Raw genomic sequence first — 25,036 nt, forward strand, 5'->3', positions numbered from 1 at the left:
TTTAAATTCTTAATTTGAGGAGCTCCAAAGTAATTTTATTTATAATTACCTTAAAGTTTAGATTTTCCTTGAACAACCAGAATTTCTCCATTTAAGAAAGTTAGAGAGCCAACATCTGCCAACTGCAAGGGCCCTTCATGTGCGGTCCACAGATCTACATCAGCATCACCTGGGAGCATGTGAGAAATGCAGAATCTCAGGCCTCACCCCAGACCTGGCGGATCAGAGCCTGCATTTTAGCTAGATCCTTTTGGTGATTTGAACATTGATGTTTGAAAAGCACCTAAGACACCAGGTCATTTAATAAAAAAAAGCAATTGAGTGATTAAATGGCTTTTTATTCATTTAGTTTTTCAACATATGTTTACTGAGGGATGACATGAACCAAACTTTATGCCAAGTGGTGGGGATATAAAGATAAGTTATGAGTGGGCTCTGTTTGTTAGGAGTTTCAGTTCTTACTAGGAGAGAATGGCCATGAACACATAAATGCAATCAAGTATTATAGATGCTGGGATAGAACCTGTATGAGGCACAAAAGGGACTGTTATCTAAATCCGTATGTGTGTGTGTATGTAGGTTTACATGGATATTTGGATCAAGAAGGAGAATGATGCTTGCTTTTTTTTTTAAACCATAGTAAATGAATCCAGACTTTATTGATGATCTGAGTTTAATTACTCCCTTGTATTTTTGCACTACAATCATACATAACCAGTGACTTACCATCTTCTTTGTTGGTAAATTCTTGTTATTTTCTCCCTCTCTGGGGGACTTCATATCATGAAGGGCTAAGCAAACTCTTTTTAGGTAGCTGCCTTTTATATATGCCTGAGCCATGTTACTGGGGTAACTACGGTGGGTGATAACTCAGTTACAATCAAGTAGCCACATCTGCTTCTCAGTGCCACTGCCTTTTTACCCCTAGACTAGAAAGGGTAGCTTGAGAAATTATAAATAGCTGGGTTTCTCGGAGTTTTTCTTCACTCTCTTCAAGTTAATGGTATGCATAACGGGCTATTTTCTGATGTCAACTGGAATAAAGTAGTGTTTGGGAATCAGGGATATAATACCTTATTTGCCGAACTCACCCTTTAACTGCCTCATGGTGCTACATCTGGCACAAAGCAAAAACCTTTTGAATATTAGCTGAATGAGATGGGATGGTATAGAGCAAATTAAGCAAGATCTTTCCTTGCTTCTCTCCAAGGCATTGTGAACATCCATTTCCAGCTCTGTATTTCACTAGCAGTATAACTTTGGAGTAAATCATTTTAGCTGGTAATTGGGGAATAAATGTATTTTGCGTGTTGGGTAGGCTTTGTATGGTGAGGAAAAGGGTAAGGAGGAAACCAGGTTTATAGACATGTGTCTGTGAGTACTCTACTCATAATAAAACTAAATATTTCTTTCTTAGCTTTTATGTATCACCACATTCCCCAGTTGCCTGATGTGTGTCCATTTTTGGCTTGCCTGTTTGATTTTTCAGTGCCCCTGTAATTCACAGGGTCTGGGAGTTCACTTGGATTTCCCCAGCGAGCCCAGAGGGCAGGGCAAGCACTAATGTGAAGGTCTACAGCTTAGCATTGCTGGTTGTAAGATACTACAGCTGATTCCGTCCAGGTGCTTTTTCCTCTAGGAGGGTTGCCCCGCAAGCATCTCAGCCAGGTGCTCTTTCATCGTTTGAAGAAATCTACTGAAGAGGAAAGGATCTTCCCCCGCAACATTTATATACACACGTTTTGTTCTTTCCTTTTTGCCATCTTCCTTAAACATGGAAAGTGTACCTTCTCTCTTAAGCTGAACTTACTGTTACTTAGAGGCATTTCCCTCTGTTGACCTGCCTGTTAAAATGGTGAGCCTTAAGTCAGAATTCTCATAATAGTCCTTAGTCTGATTTAAAACTCTTTACGAAGAGTTTTTCTTTGCAACTGTCTTAACTAGTCATGCTTCCCTTCAAAGGACCCATTTTCTATCCCTTTATCATGTGTGTGTGTCTGTTTTCTAGACATTTACCCAGTCATCCACATCCTTTTAAAAAGTGAGCTCCACTCTAAACAATGTAGCAGGAAGCCTATGATGATTGAGCCTGAAAGATGGAAAACTTTGTTCTAACTTAGTAACTGATTAAAATAAGCAGATACTTATTATGAGGTTATCACTGTGACTTTAATAATCTGCCTAATCTTGCCTAGAACACATGGTCTAGATTTATGTTGTTTTCAAGATATTTCTTTTAAAAAAATACATTGTATTTTCTTTCTCGGTTCCTTTTCACCCTCCCAGGACTCTCATTAACCTGCACCTCACTATATTTAATTTCTATGACAGAAGTATAGGGTCAAGAAGGATATAGTTGGAAGGGACCTCAGAGACAGGCAGGTGTACTTTTTATTCTAAGACAAGTTTGCTCTTAGAATTTGGGCAGTTCATGTGTCTTTTGTGGGCCTCTGTTTCTACCTTCATAATATGATCTCCAAGATTTTGGTCAGTTCTGATACTGTTTAATGGTCTGACAACTCCTATGACATAAAGAATCTGGTAGTATAAGAAGGTGCTGAGAAATTCTCTTTTAAATTGAATATGAAGAAGACATAGGTCCAGATAGAACATTTGAACCTGAAAATTAAGCTGTGAAGTAGAATTTGATCATCAAGTCTCTATCAACCTAGACTTCTTTGCTGATCACCTAAAACTTCATTGTGAGCTTTCATCTCATACATTATGACTTTTAAATGTAGAAAAGATCTTGGTGACGATCCTTTTTACTTGACAGGTATTTCATTTTTTTTTTGAAGGCCAGTGAATTTCTCAGTCCTGGCGGCACATTAGCATTATCTGGGTTTTAAAGGAATACGGGCATCTGATCCCTTCTCCCCATTCCTTTTCCCCATCCCTGAGATTCTGAATGCATTGGTATGAGATAGAGTTTGGGCATCGGCATTTTTAGATAAGATTCCTTGGTGATTCTAGTATCTGGCCAATGTTTAGAACTCTTAGATGGAGTTAATAAAGATTTATGAGACTTATAATTTTAATAAGGATATAGACAACATATATCTTCAGATGTGCACACCCAGAAGAATGAGAAAAGTAGAGATATTTCTATATGACATGCCATTGAACCTTTCCAATTCTATGGGGTCCAAAGTAGGAATACTATGACACTTTGCTTAATGCAGTGGTTCTCAAAGTGTGGTCCCAGGCCCAGGAGTACTAGCATCACCTGGGGATTTATTAAGAATGCAAGTTATCAGACCCTGACCCAGACCTACTGAATCAGAGCTTCTGGGTGTGGGACCCAGCAATCTGTGTTTTAACCAGACTGTCCAGCGATCCTAGTGAGCTCTAAAGTTTCAGAACCATCAGCATAGAGTTGTTGTGGGAGTAAGAGGTAGCCTAGGAAAATCTTAGCACAGTGCCTGGTGCATGGTGAGAGTCCAAAAAACAGAGTACTCTAAAGATAGTGTGTTTGACTTCTTGGTACCCTGAATATGGCTGGGAGCTAGACTTGACAGCTGTTAGCTACTCTTCCAACTCTAAGACTGTTACTTTTTAAAAATTTATTTTATTGAAGTATAGTTGATTTACAATGTGTTAATTTCTGCTGTATAGCACAGTAATTCAGCTATACATATATGTGCATTCTTTTTCATATTCTTTTCCACTATGGTTTATCATAGGATATTGAATATAGTTCCCTGTGCTATATACAGTAGGACCTTGTTGTTTATCCATTCTATATATAATAGTTTGCATCTGCTAATCCTAAACTCCCAATCCATCCCTACCCTACCTCCCCCTCCCTCTTGGCAACCACAAATCTGTTCTCTGTGTAAGACTGTTAATTATAAGGCAAATGGAGCTCAACTGAACAATCTCAAAGGTGTATCAGAACAATCAGTCCAAGTCACCATCCTTCCACTGTGAGATTTAGACTCTTTCTTTTCTGAAGACCTAAGTTGTGATGTTTTGGTACTATCCAACAGTGACTCATTGAGTGGTAGAAACTATACCACTAAGTGTTGAACAGCTGAAATGCAAGGAAAAACTATGTATCCATAGAGGGGGACAGTTCCCCAACATGTCTAAAACGTTATTGCTAAAAGGAAAAGGGCACATAGAGAAATTTTTTTTAGAAAATGAAGGTTTCCTTTTCTTAATAGAATTTATTGCAAAGAATATTTAAAAAGATTCCATACCTAGAACCCATAGCGATGTTAGATTTCCTAGTATCCTAAAGCCTGGATCGTGTATAGATTTCCAAATTGGATGTTTCTTATTCCAGTTTCTCCTAATCTTGTCCTGCACACACTTTTAGATTAGTCTTTAGAAAATCATATTCTTAGAAGTGTTTGCTTCTCAGAAATCCTTAATGGATCCTCACTGCATGCACAATAAAATTCAAACACTATGCTAGATGTGGAACACACTTAAAAGCTTATTTTCATACTGCTTTAATTTTTATAACCTACTAGTGTTATTTTACATTCCTATGTTTATGCTATATTGTAACTTGCTTTTTACTCTCTAGACCCTGATTTTTTTTTTTTTTACCATTATGCCTCTATTTTCCTTTATTTCTGTGTAGCATGAACTTACTATCTACATCATAATGTTCAGGGGCAATTTAAATACTCCAGTAAAGCTTCCTTGTTACTCCAAATGAATGTAAGCTTTCCTTTATCTTAACTTCTAAAAGAGTTTGTAGAGCTTAATAAATTGCATCTTGTGTTACCTTACCTGTTTACACATTTTTTCCATCTCTACTTGACTGAAAATTCATTGAGGACAAGCAACAAGTCTAATACACCTCAGTAATCCACCGCTCCAAGCACCTTCCCTGTTCTGGCTAAATGTACTTGACACGCTTCTACACCAGCTTTATGTCACTTCTAAGTATCCTGTCTGGTCCTCATTCTTCTGAAAGTTAAGGATGCTAATTAACTGAGGAGAACTTAGGGAATAATTGCTGTGTAGGACAAAAAATTATGTGTCAAAGCCAATTACAAAGCAGTAAAATGCCAGCTAATGCAAATCTTCCTTGATTTATGATGGGGTTACATTGTGAAAAGCCCACTGTAAGTTGAAAATATTAAGTGGAAAATGCATTTAATACACCTAATCTACCAAACATCATAGCTTAGTCTGGCCTACCTTAAACATGCCCAGAACACTTACATTTAGCCTACAGTTGGGCAAAATCATGTAACACAAAGCCTATTTTATAATAAAAAGTTGAGTATATTATGTCATTTATTGGACACTCTACTGAAAGTGAAAAACAGAATGGTTGTGAGGGCACAGATTGGTTGTAAGTGTATGGGTTGTTCACCCTGGCGATCCCCTGGCTGACTGGGAGCTGAGGCTGCCTGCCGAAGCCCAGCATCACAACAGTATTGCACCCCATATGGTTAGCCCAGGAGTAGATCAAAATTCAAAGTATGTTTTTTGTTGAATGCCTGTTGCTTTTGCACCATGGTAAAGTTGAGAATTATAGGTGGAACCATCATAAGTTGGGGACTGTGTGTATTTGTAAGAGTGCTATAGTATTGCATCTGTGTTAATTTCATGTGTGTGTTCCCTTTCCACAGGTGATTTTCTTCCACCCCCGCCTCCACCTCTAGATGATTCCAGTGCTTCTCCATCGGGCTCTGGGAACTTCCCTCCTCCACCTCCCCTTGATGACAGTGCTTTCAGGGCACAGGTAAGATCTGGGGTTGAAGTCATGTTTATAAGCCATGCTAGGAATCATGAATTCTGAGATTGTTTCTGTGGTGGATAAACATTTATCCAGAGCCTACAGAGAGCTTTACACCTCACAAAGCACTAAGGCATTTTAATGCCAACTGCCCAGCTCAAGCTTCCCAGAGTTCTGCTGGCTTGCCCTCTGAAGCCCTGGAAATCCTTTTACCTACTAATTTTATTTTGAAACTGAAAGTCATTCTTTAGGAATGCCATTTGAGAAGTCCACATTTTCTTGTTATCCTGGAGACACAACCAGGCTTTTTTATTGCCTTTTTTCTCTTTCCACAGACATTGCATTCTAAATGAGTAAGGCTGATATTTTAAGGTTCTGGTTGGTCACTGTGGGTACTAATTGGTCAGCAACATCTTTCTAGCAAAAGCAACAGCAAAATTTCTTAGGTTTTCTCTTCTCAGTGAGGTCAGGCGTGCACAGTATTGTGTGTGTTGACTATTTAGAAGCATTTGTGCTCCAGGGAGTGTTGAGAGCAAAGTGAGTCAGGGCTAGATTCAGAAGCAACAGTAAAAGTTCTCAGCCTGAGGGGCTTACCTGGTTGCACAGTGGTTGAGAGTCCGCCTGCCAATGCAGGGGACACGGGTTCGTGTCCCGGTCCGGGGGGATCCCACATGCCGCGGAGCGGCTGGGCCCGTGGGCCATGGCCGCTGAGCCTGCGCGTCCGGAGCCTGTGCTCCACAACGGGAGAGGCCACAACAGTGAGAGGCCCGCGTACCGCAAAAAAAAAAAAATAATAATAATAATTTCTCAGCCTGTGTTCACGTAGAGCCACTGGTGACCAGCTGCCACTGTTTAGGCAGTTAAATGCCAGTTATGTCAGGAAGGAAAACTAAATAATATTGTCATAAAATTATTGTCATATTTTTAGGGGTGATGATATTACTATGGATATGTCAAAGAAAAAAAATCCTTATTTTTTAGAGAAATGTCGGCAAGATTGGTGAATGAAGTGGAATAGTGCCTGGTATTTGCTTTAAAATCTTAAAGAATCTAAAAAAGAGTGGGTATGTATATATATATGTATATATGTGTATGTATATATATATATGTACATATAACTGAATCACTTTGCTGTACACCTGAAACTAACACAACAGTGTAAATCCACTAGACTCCAATAAAAAAGAATCGTAAGAGTAGGGAGCTACTGAGTGAGAATATAGGTGAGAAAATATTAGTTATGAGTTGATAATCGTTGGGTGCATGGAGGTTTAATTCATTATTTGTTCTACCTTTGTATATGTTTAAGATTTCCCATGATAAATTTTAAAGAGGAAAAGCCATAGAAAGTAACTGCTTAAGTAGTTCAGTTCATCATGTGACTTTTTTTCTCTTAGACTTCAGGTTAGAGGAGACAAAGGTAGAAATGATTAATTCACTCAACAAATATTTCTGTGCTCTGTGTGGGCACCTTTATAGCACTACGTATTCTATAGCAAAAAAGACAAACAGGGTTCTGCCCTTATGAAACTTACATGTTAGTAAGGGCTGTTCTTTGCATATTGTTTAATTTATGCAATTAAATATTTTGTTTAGTCTATCTTCTTTCTTGAATAGTTATGTAACTATTTTGTAAGCATTTAAAATCTTGAGTTCTGAAAAGTTTGCTTGACCTTGTGACAAGAAGAGTTGTGTTTGATACTAGTTGAGCAGCTTATTCTTGTCACATGATCTTGACCAGGTCACCCTAAGGCCCACTTTTCTTGTAATTAAAGATAAGATAACTGTATCTATCTCTAATAATTAAATGAAATACAGATGGATTTGAATGTACTGAACTATAATCACCTTACAGATATTTTGATGTTATAATTGTCGCCATATAAAAGTAACAGCAACAAGAATAATAATAAGGCTTGCCAAGGGTTTCCTTAAGGAAAATCAAACCTGGGGCTTTCATAAAATTACAATAAGTCTTTTTCTGTATAGATCTTGTCCTGTTAACTATATCCAAACTATGACTTTGTTTTTGAAAAGGAAGGAAATAAACAAAAAGCCTGTTGCCATGTTGGCTTATGTTCTATAAAACAGAAGGAAGAAGGATAAAAAAATAAAACAGATTTTGCCAAATGGAAAAGGGCAGACCTGGTAAGAGAGGTGTGTTGTTATTGAATATGTGGAAGATTGTTGGCAAGTTCAAAAGAAAATGGGCAGGGACTTCGCTGGTGGCACAGTGGTTAAGAATCCGCCTGCCAATGCAGGGGACACGTGTTCGAGCCCTGGTCCGGGAAGATCCCACATGCTGCGGAGCAACTAAGCCCGTGAGCCACAACTACTGAGCCTGCGCTCTAGAGCCCGCGAGCCACAACTAGTGAGCCCACGTGCCTAGAGCCCATGCTCCGCAACAAGAGAAACCACCACAACGAGAAGCCCGCGCACCACAAGGAAGAGTAGCCCCCGCTTGCCGCAACTAGAGAATGCCCACGTGCAGCAACAAAGACCCAACGCAGCCAAAAATAAATAAATAAAATAAATAAATTAAAAAAAAAAAAGAAGAAGAAAATGGGCATGTCCTTTCCTTGTGTGGTGGTGATGTGATGTGATAGAGGCTTGGTCCCACTCTGGCCATATTTGCCCCAACTTTAGATTTGAGCTACGATGGAACTCAGAGTAATGTAATCACAGGAGAAAATTCTGCACGTTTTTCTCCCAGCCAATGGTGAAAACTCCTGTTGCCAAGTCCAAATTATAGCTGGTAAATGTGTGTTTTTATGTAGAAATCTGTTTATGTTTCCAGCCAGATCTTCAGGTCAGAGCCAAAAGAACCTCTATTAAGTGTGACTCTAAGAATTATAAGTTTTTCAGAGCTGAAAGGGACCTAAGAGATCATTGAGTCTAAACCTGGTGCCAGGCATCTGGTTACAGCTTTTCAAATACTTGCTGAATGAATTAATTCCCTCTCTTCACAAGTGAGGAAACTGAGACCCAAGAAGATGTGGATCCTATAGTTTCTGACAGAACTCTTTTGAGAAATCTTGACTCTTTATCTGTCCTTCCTCTCACTGTGCACGTGATTTTGCTTCAGGCCTCTCAAGACTGAGGTTCCAATGAGGGGGTAACATGCTTTTGTTTGGAAGGACCAGGTGTTGTTGGAGTTTTGCTTGTCTCTGAATTTCTGATGTATGCTGTAAACTTTTTTCTTTTTCCTTTGCAAAAGGCAAATATTTAGTGTCAAGAATTCTTGTTTTGAGAATTCTCATTTTTGTGGGAAGAGATGAATCTTGGAAAATCAATGAGAGATTTTCTTTTCTGTCAGTATCAGTTCGAGCATAGTGGCTGTAAGTTTTGGGGTGACCATTTAGCAGTCACTTCATTCATTTGTTATTCATTCATTCATGATAAGTTGAAAAACTCCTATAAGTCAGACACATATGCTGGGGTTCATAGCCTTAGAACTTGTCATCATGGGTCTAGTGCCCTGAGTCTCAACGTTGGAACTTTTAGCTTTGTTTGATCTCATGCCACAATTGGTAATTCCTTTCTATTTCAGCCAGCCAATGGGCAGGCATATAGCATTGTTTAGAGAAGTTTTAAAGAGGCAGAATATGTCATAGAATTTCAGGTTTGCAAGGGAATTAGAGATCATAGCTAAGTGCCTTTTCTGTCGTTTAACTCTCCTAATTTTTTTTCAATTTAACAAAATGTTTATGGGTGACTACTACAGCTGAGGCAATGTTGAAGGCCAAGGAATAGATCAGATACAACCTCTGATTCAAGCTTGGAAGATGCATATATACCCAACTTCTAAATTAAGGTGTTTCCTAGTAAATTATTCCTTAGTCATCATGCTTTGGTCAGAAGCACAATCCTAGTCCTTTGTTGAGGTAAAGGGTGGGGAAAATAAATTAACTATTAACATGTATAGAGACATGCAATAAGGATTCTTGGAAACAATTTCAATTGAACTGAACTTAGATGGCTAATTAGGATCTTAATTTTCAAATGGGGGAATGGAATTTTAGGCAATACAGCAATAAGTATAAGAATACAGAATATTCTGAAGAATATTCTGAAATCATTGCAGGTATTTGTTATTATTGAAATATAAGGTTAACATCCCCAGGTCTGTTGTTGGGTGCCAAGTGGTGCTTTTAACACACCATCAGACAAAACGTGTTGCCCTTGTGGGAAGCCCTATGCAAATAGCTCTGAGTTGTCTGGTAGACTTCCTTGAGCTCCTCAGGGATTTACCTGCTGATACCTGATGGCTTTGAGTTCAGGTGCCCGATATTTAACTTCCTCTTTTTATGACATGTTTGCTTGACTTTTTCTTCATGACCACCAGCTGACACCTCCTCACTCTGCCTCTCTCTTTGTGGCCCAGACTGTGGCTTGCTTTACGTGTCTGTGACCCTGGGCTTTTACCTTTCTAGTTCCCATCAGCTCTTCCATCCCTTCAGGCAGGTGGCTGCCTTTGCTAGGGTACCTCCAGCGCCTCCACCTCAGAAAACAGACTGTCTCATCCATTGCTGGTTACTCCAGGTATTACAAATGTACTTTCTCTTATTGAACTGAAATTTGTCCCTTTATGATTTCCTCATACTGATTTTCTTCCTACCCTCTTAGAAAATGATGTGCATTCAAAGGAACTGTCAGGCCAGGAGAGAGAGAGGTGGTGTCTGTCTCAAGGGGGTGATCCATAAAACTCCTGAAAGAGGTCACTTTTCTAAGGAGAGCATGAAAACAGTGTCATGTGAGCTATTCACTGAACTTGGGGAAATGCCCAGAGTTTGTTGAAAAGAGAAGGAAGAAGAGAGACTTCCTTTTTTTTTTTAATTTTTAAAAATTTATTTTATTGGAGTATAGTTGATTTGGAGTATAGTTGATTTACAATGTTGTGTTAATTTCTGCTGTACAGTGAAGTGATTCAGTTATATATACGTTCTTTTTCATATTATTTTCCATTATGGTTTATCACAGGATACTGAATAGAGTTCCCTGTGCTATAAGGTAGGACCTTGTTGTTTATCCATTCTATATATATTAGTTTGCATCTGCTAATCCTGGGATCCAATCCGTCCCTCCCTCCCATTTTCCCCCAACCTTCCTTGGCAGCCACAGGTCTGTACTCTATGTTTATGAGTCTGTTTCTGGAGAAACTTCTGAAATCCTTTATTGTCTTGTCTTAAAGTCAGGGTCCAAAAGTTTGTGGGCCAAGTCATTTCTACTCTTGTGAAAACAATTTCAAAGCTCATAGATGTGTAGGGTGAATGGTGGATTGTAGTCATTTATCTACTTACTCATTTTATGTATTTCATTTATCAATAATAGCTTAAAAATCTATTGATGTTTCAGTAGAACTGGAACTGAAATCTGTGTCCTGTGACCCTTAGTCTAGTGCTATCATGATCACAGGTATGGAATGACAGAATTTTACTTGTAGACGTAGAGAACTCAGGCCCCCAGCCATGGGCACATTCATTCATGAGCTCACAGAAATAGGCAGCAGGCCTTGCTTTATTTATATGGTTTGGACATACCCTACCATAGAAGTCATCCCTTCTGCTACCTGGTAGTGGTGTGAGGAAGGAAGAGGCTGGGTGAAAAAGGAGATCCAGTCTACAAAAATTAAGAGTAGAGATGCAATATTGCCAGAGAAAACCCAAAATGCTCAGCAAAAGCTTTAATCCACTCTGAAGTGCTTACCCTTCCTGTGTAGTGAGGATATAAGAATATCTTGATCCATGAAAACATACCAGAGGAGTGACCGTGATGCTTATTTCTTCCTGGCCCTTTGCCTTGTTCCTTTGGGTCTTGTGTTAGCGAGGGGCCCTAGTTGAATTGTAGGGTTGTTTGTGACCCTGGCAACAACAGTAGCAGCAGCAGCTTGCTTCATGATTATCTCCTCCTTTTACGGTCCACACATGTAGAGGAGTGTATGTTTAGCAGGGCTGGTGGGTTCTTAGGCATGTCACAGCCTCCGGGCAGTGTGACTTTCTAGAAGCGAATGTCGGAGTTTTCCTGTTTGCCTTTCGCTCTGAATCATCCTCTGATTGGGTATTCAGATGAGAAATGAGATATTTTTGGTGTGTAGACTTATAAAAACTTCTTTGAAAGTAGCAGGCCACAGCCGATAGGGAGTATTCCAATGTTTCATTTAGTAATTTGACCCTTTTTCTTGAATGTCTTAGTTTCTCTTCCTTGTTCTTTAAGAATCTATTTTAAAAGGTAAACCCTTTCCCAGGGATCGATAGTGGAGTATGTGTACACACACACGCTCATTCACCCATATCAACTCAATTACCACTGCTGCTACTCTTTTGCAATAATCTAGGACACATGCGTGTATTCTGCAGTGAAAGTTTGGCTGATTGCTGGACAAGAAAAGTCTTATGGGGAAATAGGTTGCAGTCAGTTCTGTCGTGTGTTGAGATAACCAATGAGGTTAGATTTGCTTTAGCTCCTGAGTTTCTTTATTAGGAGTAATTTACAATATTTGCATATTTCAGAAAATTTCCTGTGCCCAAATTAAGTGAAACTTAAGTTGGTTCTTTCTGAGTCAGTGGAAGTTTTTATCCCATTTTGTCTTTCCCATCAAGAATCTTAGTGATTCCTTCAAAGCTGAAATACATTTATTTATTTTTTGTACATCTAAAAAGTAATGCATGTTTTTCTTAGTAATGTAAATAAATCAAACAATATGGAGTAAATATTTTCAAACATGTTTCTCTATCAAGGAAAAATTATGATATGCATATGTGCCCCACTCCTAATATATACACCATATGAAGTTTGAGCACTCCTTTTCCTGCCTCATCTAAAGTATTATTAACACAGTTTGGAGAATGTGTTGCAATATTTTAAACTATATAACACCTCTTTTTAAAGAATTATTTCTCACATTAAATTGTACCATCACATTATTAATAAAGTATAGCTTTTGTTTATTGCATTGTTTATTGTTTGCTATTTCTTTTTCTTGAATTGATCATATTCGTTCTTTTTTGTCCTTTTTTTAAAAACTTTCTTCCTCCTACAATACTTTATAAAATATTTATTTACTTACTTACTTATTTGTTTATTTATTTATTTGGGAAAGGCTACATGGATGATATATTTTCTAAGTCCTTGCACATCTGAAAATGACTTTTTTTTTGGGTTTCATCGTTAAGTAAAAGTTTGGCTGCAAGTAGAATTCTAGGGTCAAATGTTCTTTACCTCAATATTCAACAAAGATTTCTATGTTATTACTTTGTACCATTCAGTCTTTAGTGTTGCAGATGAGAAATCTGATGCCAGTCTGATTCTTTTTCCAATTTAGTAACTTTTTCTGGTTTGAACTGTAAGCTTTGTGGGATTCAGCAATTTTACTACACTGTTTCTAGATACAGCTTCCCTCACCCTCACCCCAATATTTCTACTCAGCATTCAGTGAATCTGTTTGATCTGAGGAGTCAAGTTTTTATTTAGCTAAGGGGGATTTTCTTGTGATGTTGGGAAAATGAGTTTTAATTTTTCATTTGCCGTTTTCTCCCTTATGGAACCCCTATTTTATGGTTTTGGATTTTTTCCCCCATTCTTCATATTGGTATTCTTTTTCAGTAGTTCTACCATATGGAAGAATCCCTATTGCTTGCTTCCTTTCTTTATTTTTAATTTTGTGGTGATGAGGTACTCTCAAATTATAAATGCTATATACACCTGAATTTAGGGAGAAAATGTGCTTGGGGGCCGCTCTGAATCTGCTGTTCTGGTAGACCTAGCTCACTTGCACTCCAAACTTTATCTTTTATCTAGATCAGAAACATACAGTCCTTTACTTGCCACTTTTTTTTTAATTGGAGTATAATTGCTTTACAATGTTTTGCTAGTTTCTGCTGTACAATGAAGTGATTAAACAGACCAGTCACAAGTAATGAAATTGAAACTGTAATTAAAAATCTTCCAACAAACAAAAGTCCAGGATCAGAAGGCTTCACAGGCGAATTCTATCAAACATTTAGAGAAGAACTAACACCTATCCTTCTCAAACTCTTCCAAAAAGTTGCAGAGGGAGGAACGCTCCCAAACTCTTTCAATGAGGCCACCGTCACCCTGATACCAAAACTAAACAAAGATATCACAAAAAAAGAAAATTACAGACCAATTATCACTGATGAACATAGACGCAAAAATCCTCAACAAAATACTAGCAAACAGAGTCCAGCAGCACATTAAAAGGATCATACACCATGATCAAGTGGGGTTTATTCCAGGAATGCAAGAATTCTTCAATATATGCAAATCAGTCAGTGTGATACAGCATATTAACATACTGAAGGAGAAAAACCATATGATCATCTCAATAGATGCAGAGAAAGCTTTCGACAAAATTCAACACCCATTTATGATAAAAACTCTCTGGAAAGTGGACATAGAGGGAACCTACCTCAACATATAGTCCTTTAAATATCAGGTCAGCCACAGGGCTTGTGCATCCAGTTGTCACTGTGTGGGAGGCCAGGGAACAGGTTTCCCTTGGATACACATGCCAAGAGCAGAACAACAAGCATCAAGGCTATTTATTAGTTGTGAAGATCCATTGGCAGGTAGCAAAGCCCCTATTTTACATGATGTACATATATGCCCAGTGAGGGCAGCAGTAGGCTGTGGCCAGCCCTTCTGCGGGGTGCTCTCTGCTTGAATTTTCAGTTTCCTCCCTCACTTTTTCCCCATTCATGCCTTTCGATGACTGTGTCACCAGGAGTGTCAGGGATTGTGGCAAAGTACCTTTTATTAGAAAGAATGAACTCATTAAGTGATTTCACTGCTGTTTTGACTGGTTTTCAATATGTGCCCCAAACTTCCTTTCCTGAGAGGCTTCCCCACCCCCTCACCTTTTTTGTCGAGGCAGTTTGAAGTCAGCTCAGATATTACTATCTTTTGCTGTTTATCTCAAGCTCACACTGCTGCCCTTGAGGGCGCCACCACAGAAAAGCCCTCCCCGATTGCATCATCTATGCCAAGTAAAACTTCAGGGACAACATAGTATGATGGCGAACACTGTAAGTGCTGATCCAGACTACCTGGGGTCACACGTGGCTCCCCACTCACTAGCTATGTGACTATGATCATGTTATTTAACCTTTTCATGCCCCTGTTTGCTTATCTGTAGAATGGGAGTAATTGTTGTACTTACCTCTTTGGGTTGTTGTGAGGTTACATAGAGAATATCATATGAGCCTGCCATAGCCTAGAGCTTAGTAAATGTTTACCATTGATGCTATTATGGTTACACTGTTCTGGGTTAACTGGTCTCTGTGCTGAATTCTGGCATCGTTATTGCTGTCCTTTGCTTTGTACCACACCTCCCCAAGGTTCATTAATGATGTACCACACCTCCCCAAGGTTCACTTGAGGATTTTAAGGCTTTTTACCAAAGAAATACTCCCACAAGCTCTTTCGTCAAAATGATTGAATTAAATAATCTTAGCTCTCTTATGACTCAAAAATTCAACACCCCAAGGTGTTATTACCAATAATAAAATATTAGCTTTTTATAACTTCATAGTTGTTTACAAACTGCAAAATACTTTATATTATTGAATTTGATCTTCACAAGTAAGAATAGCACACATTTAATTTAACAAATACAAAAAAAATTAAGCCTCAGAGATTTGAGGCAGCTTGCTTAGATTTCACAGCAAGTTTCACGGAAGCAGTGATTTATTTTTGAATGGATAAAAACAAAAACAAAATGCATTTGGGGGACTTTTAAGCCTCTTGGCTTAGTATCAAATCCCTACAAATGAGAGAAGGCAGATCATTTTAAATTCTCAAAAAGCAGCCAAAGTCATCAACAATATGGGTTTATGGCTAGTGGCCAGGGGCCACCAAGATAGCTTTCTTTGTAATTCTTTAGTGGAAATAAGCACATCTTCCATCCCAGCCTCCGGCATATTCCCTGACAATCCCCTCACCGATTGTACCATGTACTTCTTATCCGTGGATTTGGTAAGGAAGCCCTATTGGGCTCACAGATCCTTTAGTTCCTTTGTAATTTACGTAATCCACTCAATATGAGCACAAAACAACTTGATCCGAAAGAAGGGGTAAAAGTGGGCATAGAGGATGCCAAAACCAAAAACCGAGGGCATTAACTCATATTTTATTTTTGAAACTCTAATGTTTTAGGATTTTCTGTGCATAGCTAATTTGGTTTGATCCATTCAAAAGTCAGGTATTTAAAACTGAAAATATATTATTGCATGTAGTACTTATATGAATCCTTGAGGGGTTAAGCTATTATTATCATTATTTTATCATTAACTTTTGTGAGTTTGACCTGTCCAAGGCTCCTACCCTGTAAATTTCATAAATTCCAAAATTGACATTGTTTTGTTTTTAATGAAAGACTTTCATATACTTTATCTCACTTGAGGCTTTAAATAACTTATGAAGGGGAAGGGTAGGGATAATTCTCCACTTTGTGCTAGTGAAGGGACTGAGGCTCAGAGAGTTAGGTAGTAGTCCAGGTTTCCATAGTATTAGGTGTCTTGGGGCAGGAACGAGACCCTACCTTTTTCTGAGTCATGCCAGTCCATTTCTTTCTCTTTTGGCAGCACTGCTTTATTGTTACTCTTCCTTTATACTGTTTTTCAATGAAGGACACAAAACACCAATTGTCATGTTCCTGTCCAAGTAATTTCATTAATTGGTAGCCCATGTTTTTATGAGTTTGGTTGTAAAATCCTCTATTGCAATATTGTCTTTAGCCTTTTTTAAATTGTCTGCATCTTTACAGATTGGAAGATTGTAGTTTGACATTAAAATACAGGAAAGCTGCTTGTAGGCCTTTAAAATGGAATTTTTTCCAAATTTTTTGTTTGTTTTTATATTTATTTTGTCAATAAACTTCAGTAAAGATGTCAATTTTTATTGCTGTAGAAAAAAGTAAAATTGGTGGTACCTGGTGTAAACAAGGCGAGAGAGAGAGAGAGAGGGCACGAGAGCAAGAGCCCAGACACTCCCTCCTTTCCCCATAGTTTGTGTCATTTCCTTTAGTGCTTAAAGGAGTCTGTGCCTATCCTAAAACCACCTTCTGTTTTGACCTGTAGATGACACATCCATATGATATGTGATTTGGGGAGGATCATCTCTAAGAGCCAGATCTCTAAATTTTTCAGTCATAGAACTAGTATGATAATTCTATTTCTCTCATCTTCTGTTTTTTTTTTTTTTTTTGGACAGTCAGATGAAAATAACCCCAAATAGCACTTTCTGAATCAGTAATTAAAGGATTTACCTTAAAATATATTTTTTTATAACATTATTTTAGCATCCTTGAGCTTTAATTCTTTCTATTAGAAATTATATATTTCGAGCAATGATTAACTGAATGGCCTTCAATAGTATGTTTGATGTATGATGTGTATTGAAAAGAGCATGGCAAACTGTCCCCTGAACACAGATTTAAGGATTCACGCCATAGTTTACTGCGCCGATATGTGCACCTGAGAGTCAGGGTCCTGACTTCAGAAAACCCGTCTCAGAACTGCACAGAGGACGTGGCTGGCTGAGACTCAGGTATTCCATTGAGAGATGATCAAACAACTAAATAAAAAATACAGCAACCAGAAGAATATTTCACTGTGCACATTCAGGGAACTTCATCATTTTTATTATCATTTTACATCAAGCCATTTTGTAACTTGAAAAGTGCCTATTGGATTGTTTCCATTTCCTTTTAGCTCATTGAAAGCCATACAGTGTCACTTTAGTATTTCTCTTCTGACCCAGTGGGGACAGAAACCAGTTTTTGGGCATGGCAACTACTACAGAAAACTATTTCCACAGTTACAGATTCAGCAAATGAGGCTCTCTCCCCTCCCCTCCACCATGTTTCTCTCCGATTTTAAGTTACAGTCCTACCATGAACTTAAGTCATTTTAACTCTATTGAAATGGCTCTTGTATGCATCTGCTACCACCTACCCCCACCCCAACCCCACCAATCCCTGATTTGCTAATGACTGTTATTTTTCTGAGACGTTCTTATACCTCTGTCAGGCAAGGAACACTCTTGATGACTTGAACCTCCTTGCTTCCTCCTTCAATTTTCATTAAAAAGAACCCCCTTGGGGGACTTCCCTGGTGGCACAGTGGTTAAGACTCCATGCTCCCAATGCAGGGGGCCCGGGTTCGATACCTGGTCAGGGAACTAGATCCCACATGTGTGTTGCAACTAAGGAGCCCGTGACACAACTAAGGAGCCCACTTGCTGCAACTAAGACCCAGTGCAAATAAATAAATAAATAAATATTAAAAAAAGAAAAAGAACCTCCTTGGTTCCTTTGCTAGATCTGCAGCTATTCCTTTTCTATCTTAGAACTCCCTTTTTCTTTTCTTCTGTCCTGAATTTTTTAGGTGCCCACTCAGTGTTGTCCCTTTTGACCTTCTGTCTTCTCTCAGTAGAATTCACAACTCTCACAGAGTCCATTTCCATCCCTGTCTATTTAATGACTTGGACTAGTTACGACTCTTGGCACTGTGTCTTTCTTTGACAACTATTGTGCCATTTATCCATAGAAAATCTTTCCACAGGGAACCCCTTCACATTCAATAGGTGTACAAATTCTACTCACGACTTCCCCCAAAACTTCCATTCTGTTAGAGGTACCACTATATTTTCTTGGCTCCCAAATTCTAAACTCTGTGGTCACTGTTGATAGGTCTTGCTTTTAAAATATATCTATCACCAACATCTGATTTTTTGTTTGTTTGTTTGTTTCAAAATGACTCTCAGGTTTGCTCTAGGTCTCTTCATTTTTGATGTCCTAGTTCATTCCTTCTCCGTATCACAATAGACTCATTGCTTTGTGGTTTTTTTCCCTTCCAGCAGCATTTCCCTAACCAATTAGTCTTCGAAAAATGTTATTTTCCTTCTATGGCTTTTTTTGACTGCCACACTAAATTTCCTCTCTTAGTTGATTTTCAGAGTACTCCAAGACCTACCTCATCCTTTAAAGTACACCTCATCTCCCACTGTGCTCTTTTCATCTTTGCTCTTGCGAGGCTGATGGTGTCCCTGTCAGTTTCCCATGTAAGTTAATTCTCCTTGTGTCTTTCTTGGTGCCTGAAGTATCCTCAGCTCTCAGCTGATCAGGAATCCTCCCCATTTTTTAAAAGCCTAATTCGTACCCTCTGACACCGCCAGATATGTCATCCCCATCTCTCCCTTCTTTGCATCCTGACTCTATTGACTGAGCGGTGTGGTGAAGTGACGTGAACCTAGGGTTTAGTGCCAGGAAGCTCTGCTCTATTGCTTACCAGTTACCTTCACATGCAAAATGGGAATGATCACTTAGAAAGTTATTTTGAGGATTAGTTAAGGTAAAGAGTATAGAGTATCCAGTAGTATCTGGTTCATAGTAAAGGCTACAGTGAATCAGTTAATGGATAAATCAGTTAATTATGTTTCATTTTCCTGCCACTGAATATATGCCTGTTTGTGGACTGATGTAATTATATCATGTGCCTCCAAACTCTATATCATAAAGCCAGAATCAAAATACGACATGGGGGAGACCTGTAGAAATCACTTAACATCACAAATCATAGAGCCTCAGCTTTGAAAGGATCATAATCCATTTCATCTTTCCTGTGATGAGGAAATGGGTGCCCAGATTTCTTGAGTCAACTGCTCAGGGTGACACAGTAGGAGAGGTGACCCCAACCCCCATCCCAACTGGAAGTTCTGGACTCACAGATTTGAATGCTATCTATTATTCTCTTGTTATTCCCCTTTTAGAAACTGTCTGAAGGTTGGATCACAGCTCACATTCCTGTATCACCCATAGTGTTTATCTCATTGAGGGATATTTGGTAGATATTTGTGGATTGATTGATTCAGTCTTTGTCTTGGCAGTAAGAATTCTCTGAAAACCTCTATGGAGTATGTACTATACATAGGCTTATCACCCTTTTGATGCTTTTGATGCTGTTGTAAACACTCAAAGGGTCCAACATGTACACTTCTGTGCACTGGCTCAGCATGGTGGGGAAAGGAAACGGGAGAGGAAGTTATGTTATATACATCTTGAGCAAATCAAGCTTTTCTATTTTTAGTCCTTGCTACTGTTTGGAAAGTACAACCCTGTTCATGGCAGTCTGGCATGCATTTCTTTAGTGCCATTTCAAAAAGGGAAAAAAATAAATATGGGAATTTTTTGTAGTGAAAATAGTTACTCAGTGAAATCACATAAGTTCCTTCTTTTTCTCTTGATGAAACCTCAAACCCACTAGGCACAGATTCCTCAACCTCAACTATACATGTCAAAGGCTCACGCAGAGGAGGAGACTGGAGTCAGCAAAACCGAGGATGGCAAGATGTGCCCTGGTTCCTGAGAGTCAGGGCAGAGAAGGCAGGGGGAGGGGAGGGAGACACCTCCATCAGTGGAGTCTTGGCCGGCTACCAGATGTTGCCCCTGGAGAAAGCTGAACTCTGAACTACATAGATAAAGAGACACCTAGTGTTACAGCCCTTTGCTCAAGCTGTTCCTTCTGCCTGAGTGTCTCTCTCTGCTCTCTTTCTTTCCCTGAGTGCCTTACAGCCGCTCCCCTAATTCAAGTAAGTGAATTACTTCTTTTTAGCTGTTTAGGTGACAGTTTGGGGATTTTCCCAATCTGAGGCTATACTAGTTATCATTTGGGAACAATAAAGAACTTTATGAAAGAGAATAAAATTACCTGGTCTCCATTTAGATGGCTTTCTATAATATAGAAGTCCTTGACTGGTCAGAAGTGGCAATGGTAGGATGGTTTGGAGTCAACTGCAAGAGTCTAGTGAGGCAGACCAGAGCCTGAAATGGGGTGGTGGCCATGACCATGGCGAAGGGGAGCTAGAGTCCAGAGCCATTTGGAAAGAGGGGAGATGGGAAATGGAGGGGTCCAAGATGCTTTGCAGGATCCTGACTTTCTTCAGGAAAGAGACATTTGCTTTCTACCCTAGTGTTTGCCAAATAGGAAATTCTTCTGAAAAATCAGAATTCTGAGGCAAGTGTAATGTGAACTTTACCGGAGGAAATGTGGATACCACTGAGCAAAGATTACTCCCCATTAATGAGAGGGACTCTTCAGTCTCCAGACAGAAACGGCTCTGCTTAGATAAAATTGTGACGGTAGGGCGAGAATCCTACATTGCTATAATGAATGCTAATTTGTGGATTTTGCTGTATTGTTGTCATTGCTTTCCAATTGAATATGTATTAAGCTCCAACAGGGTGCTATGAGTAATGGCAATTTATAGTTGATTTATCAGAACACTCAGAAGACTTTATAAACGCCAGTAAATGGAAACTCACAGCACCCCTTCAAGGTGGTGAACGCTGCTGCCATTTCCACAGATGAGGACAAGTGAAGTGGATTGTGTTTGCACTGTTGGCACCGTGGGTGAGAACACAGAGCTGTCGAGGGAGAGAAAAGTCTTTTCCCTGTCCCCGGGAATTGGGTTAGAATACATTAGTAAAGAGTTCTCCTTAAATGTGTTCAGAGTTGGGGGATTTTAATTAAATTGTTCCAGTTACTGTTAGCACTTGCATTAGCACCCAATAACCAAATTCTAGGCCAGCAGATTTCAAATTGAGTGTGGGAAAGAATTAGGGGAGGGGTTGCAAAGGGCTTGTTAAATTCAGATCACTAGGCCCTGCTCCCAAAAGTTCAGATTTGGTAAATCTGGGAGGGGGCCTAAGGATTTTCCCTTTTAATGGGCATCTGAAGTGCTTCTGTCCTCAGAGGCGGCTCAGTGTCCCTTCAAAACCTCCGCCTTTTCCTTCTTGTAGGGTCTTTCTTTCACCACCCAAATCTAGCCTCATCCTGAGACCAGGACTTGTGATTTAATATCTGTAGGGTCTCCTACCTTTCGCTTCATGTAATCCTGCAATCCTTTCATTTCCAAACACCCTGTGAGCCAGCGCTGACAGAAGAACCTACTGTACCCTTAGCATTCTACAGGACATGTGGTTCCCAAGACCTCAGCCCACCTGGTTTTCAAAGTATCCCTGTGGGAGTTGTATTATTATTTTTCTATTTCACAGGTGGGAACTAAAACCAAGAGGGGATATGACTTGGTGAGATATCTCACTTCTTTAAACCCTTTTGATTGAAATCCAAGTGGGGGCCTGGATTCCACTTTGAACAACAGTTGGGGACAGAGCATCTAGAACTGGTTTAAGTGGAATGTGTCATAAAGAAGAAAGTTCAGGATGCAGTAGGTGAGAGGAGGCCAGGAAGGGTCGCAATGACAAATTCAGTTTTTCATTATTTCCTTGTTATTTGTCCTGGTTCTTTAATATAGACTAGGTATTGAACCATCACTAAGTAAATAGGAGCCATTTGATTATGGCTTGACTCTGAATATTCTACGAAAGGGAAACATGTCTCAGGAAAGCCTGATAAGAGGCATGAGCAGAGTTGTGGAGTAGAGGAAGGCTTTTTCAGTGGAGATGAGAACGCCGAGGCTTGAGACAGCTTCATCACTTGCCTCCTTTGGCTTCTTTAGTTTCTGTTGGGGGTAATAACAGACTTTTCATAGCACTTGTTCATTTGTATTCCCGAGGTCAAAGGCAGAAATGTTTGCTTTCTTGCGGACTCACATTCATTCCTGATGAAGGTGAATTCAACTTTCTGCTATGGTCCCATACTCACTTTTTATCAATGGCAACCTTTTCGTAAAACTAGGAATTCCACCTGGGAGTGTCATTCATGTAAATTGTCTGTTCATGGCCCAAAATATATGTGATTCATACGATGTGTTTGTTCCCAGGTTACAAGGACCCCTGCCCACTCTCTACTTTCGTCATGAGGACCATGTTTATCCTTTGGTTATCTGTTCCCTGGACACCAGCCAAGCTTCTTATATGCCTAGGGTTTGCACACCTGCATAATCTGACCACAGCTGATCCTCCTCTATTTTTACCTAAAAGGACACTTGTATTTGCCAAGTGCTAGTGCACATTTCAGTGTTTTCCTTCTATATCTTTATGTTCCTGTGGCATACGTCTTAAATATTTTTCTCCCTCTAAGATCGTCTCACTTCTCACTGCATCCATGCAGCCCTCTCTGATTTTCTATTTTTTTGCTCTAGCATCTTGTGTTTCATATACTTTAATACTTACCTGCCTGTATTCAGCCCTATAGTATGGTTATATGTGGACGAACTAACCTCTCTAATGGAATTGTAAGCCCTTGGAGGACAGAGAATCGATGATTTTCCTTTCTCCTTTTTTTTTTCTTTAAAGTAATTCCTGTCCTTCATATCAATATGTAGTGAATATCTGATACATATTTATGGAAAAGTGAATGAAAACTGTGCTAAATGGGGAGATAGAAGGCGAGAGGGAGGAACGGAGCTTGGCTTTTAACAGTAGCTGCGGCCGTGACCTAATTCATGGTAACCTAATAGGCCCTTATACTCTCCGTTTCATGTTTGAAGGGAAGACCTTTCGCCTTTAACATTTCCAGCCTAGTGTCATGGACAGTACAAGAATTAGAGCTCTGGAGCCAAATGTTTGAGTCCCTAATTTTAATTCTTCTGTTTTCTACCTGAGTTACTTGGAAAAGTCTTTTATTCTCTGATCCTTGGTATCCTCTTTTGTAAAATAGGAATAATAGCTACCAGTCTCTATGATTGCTGGGAGAATTGAATGAGATAATATTTATGAAAGCACTTTTCTACACTTAGGCACTTCTCTGTTGATAATGGCAGCGTAGAGAGAGGGAGCTATCATTTTCTTTCTCCATGTTCTCAGCAGTTACTATGTCCCAGGCTGTGTACAGTGGACTGGGTAGCTGGCCAGCAATTCTGCAGGTTCATAGGATATTTCCCAGAACCGTCTTGGAACAGAGAGTTTGACCAAGAGAAAATGATGAACAGATCTAGAATGATTATTAGGGAACTGATGCATCATTGATTGTTAGAAAATATGATTCCTGCCATTTTAGGTAATTTCCCCCATATTTTTTCCATTCTTAGCCTTTGAGATAAGACATGACGTGTGTTTTGCCTTTTCCCCTCCTGCCTGCTTGCTAGGGTGTTGTCACTCTCACTTATCTTTTTCCATTTCCATTAGTCAGCTAGTGACTCTGAAAACAATACAACTGAATGCAGCTTCCTCTCTGAAGTTGTTATCAGTAACACTATTTTTGAAACGAGTGTTTCAAATTGTATCTTGTTAGTATCTGCGCTATATCTTCTGTATTGTTGACTATCAAAGTACACTTACACTAAGTAGAAACAGAGTAATTTGGTTCCAGTAAGTGGCTATAAGGGAAAGAAACAACAACAACAATGAAAAACTTTAAACTCCTTATAATGTTAGGTAGGTTGTATTTATATGAATGTATTAGAATAACAGAACTTTTAAACTAAAAGAAAACATAAAGATCAGGTCTAAACCCATCATTTTGCTGTTGAAAAGACACAGGCTTAGAAAGGGAAAATGATTTGCCCAGGGTCACCCTACTGAATTAAGGCAGAACCAAGACAAAATGCCTAGTTTGTTGTTTCTCTACTCTCCTTGCCTACACATTCGCCTCAGTATTCACTAAAGGGATTTCTGTGGTTGCACTGGGTGGATAATGTGTCACTTTTCTGGGTCAACATTTCTAAATATTCAGTCATCTTCTGACATTAGTGTACTTACTAGTTTCTTAGGAGAAAATTACAATCCTGTCTTCATTTACTTGACAGTGAGTTTTGAGTGGGAGGACTGGGGCAAGGAAGCACTGATTCAGGTCTCCCTGTGCCATCCTTATCACTTGGTTGTTTGACCAGTAGTAAATCACTTATGCTCTCTGGGCCTTTGTTTCCTTTTTGGTACGATTATGATATTGTAATAGATGTTAGCTAAGGATCTTCCTGTCTTCAATGCCACTTCAATTAATCTAAGTGTCTCCATCCATTCTGGTGTCTTTCTTCTAGGAATTTCTGTAGCACTGGTTTGCACCTGTGTGTCCATATTGCATTCTCCACCAGTTGGAGGATGGAGTCCTTGCTTAATTTTGTTGATCTTGTCCCACAGATGAGGCTGGAAATCCTCAGACAGTGCCTGTGCTCCTCTTTTCCATAAAGTTTCCACATCTGGAAGATGGGATGAGAGTAACTTTCTGCTTATTTCATGGATTCTTAAGAAGAACAGTTGAAATAGCTTTGGAGAAGATCTCTCACAGTATAAGATGTTCAGTTTTTAGACTGATTTCAGTCCTTTCACTGAATTATTATCGCTGACATCTAAATTACTTCTTTGGGGGAATTTTATTATATTTAAGTGAAAATGCTGGAATGACTGCTTCAATTCCC

At 39.2% G+C, this 25,036-nt stretch overlaps 1 protein-coding gene across 7 annotated transcripts in view; it reads left to right on the forward strand.

Moving 5' to 3' along the window:
- Nucleotides 1-25,036, forward strand: part of LPP (LIM domain containing preferred translocation partner in lipoma) — a 688,691-nt gene that overhangs the window by 299,356 nt on the left and 364,299 nt on the right. For all 7 annotated transcript variants that reach the window (XM_060099284.1, XM_060099283.1, XM_060099282.1 and 4 more), the window contains one exon: nt 5,595-5,707. In XM_060099284.1, coding sequence (XP_059955267.1) covers nt 5,595-5,707 — 113 coding nt within the window. The remainder of the gene's footprint in view (nt 1-5,594; nt 5,708-25,036) is intronic.

Source organism: Mesoplodon densirostris, chromosome 5 (genome assembly GCF_025265405.1).
Source record: "Mesoplodon densirostris isolate mMesDen1 chromosome 5, mMesDen1 primary haplotype, whole genome shotgun sequence".
NCBI lineage: Eukaryota > Metazoa > Chordata > Mammalia > Artiodactyla > Ziphiidae > Mesoplodon > Mesoplodon densirostris.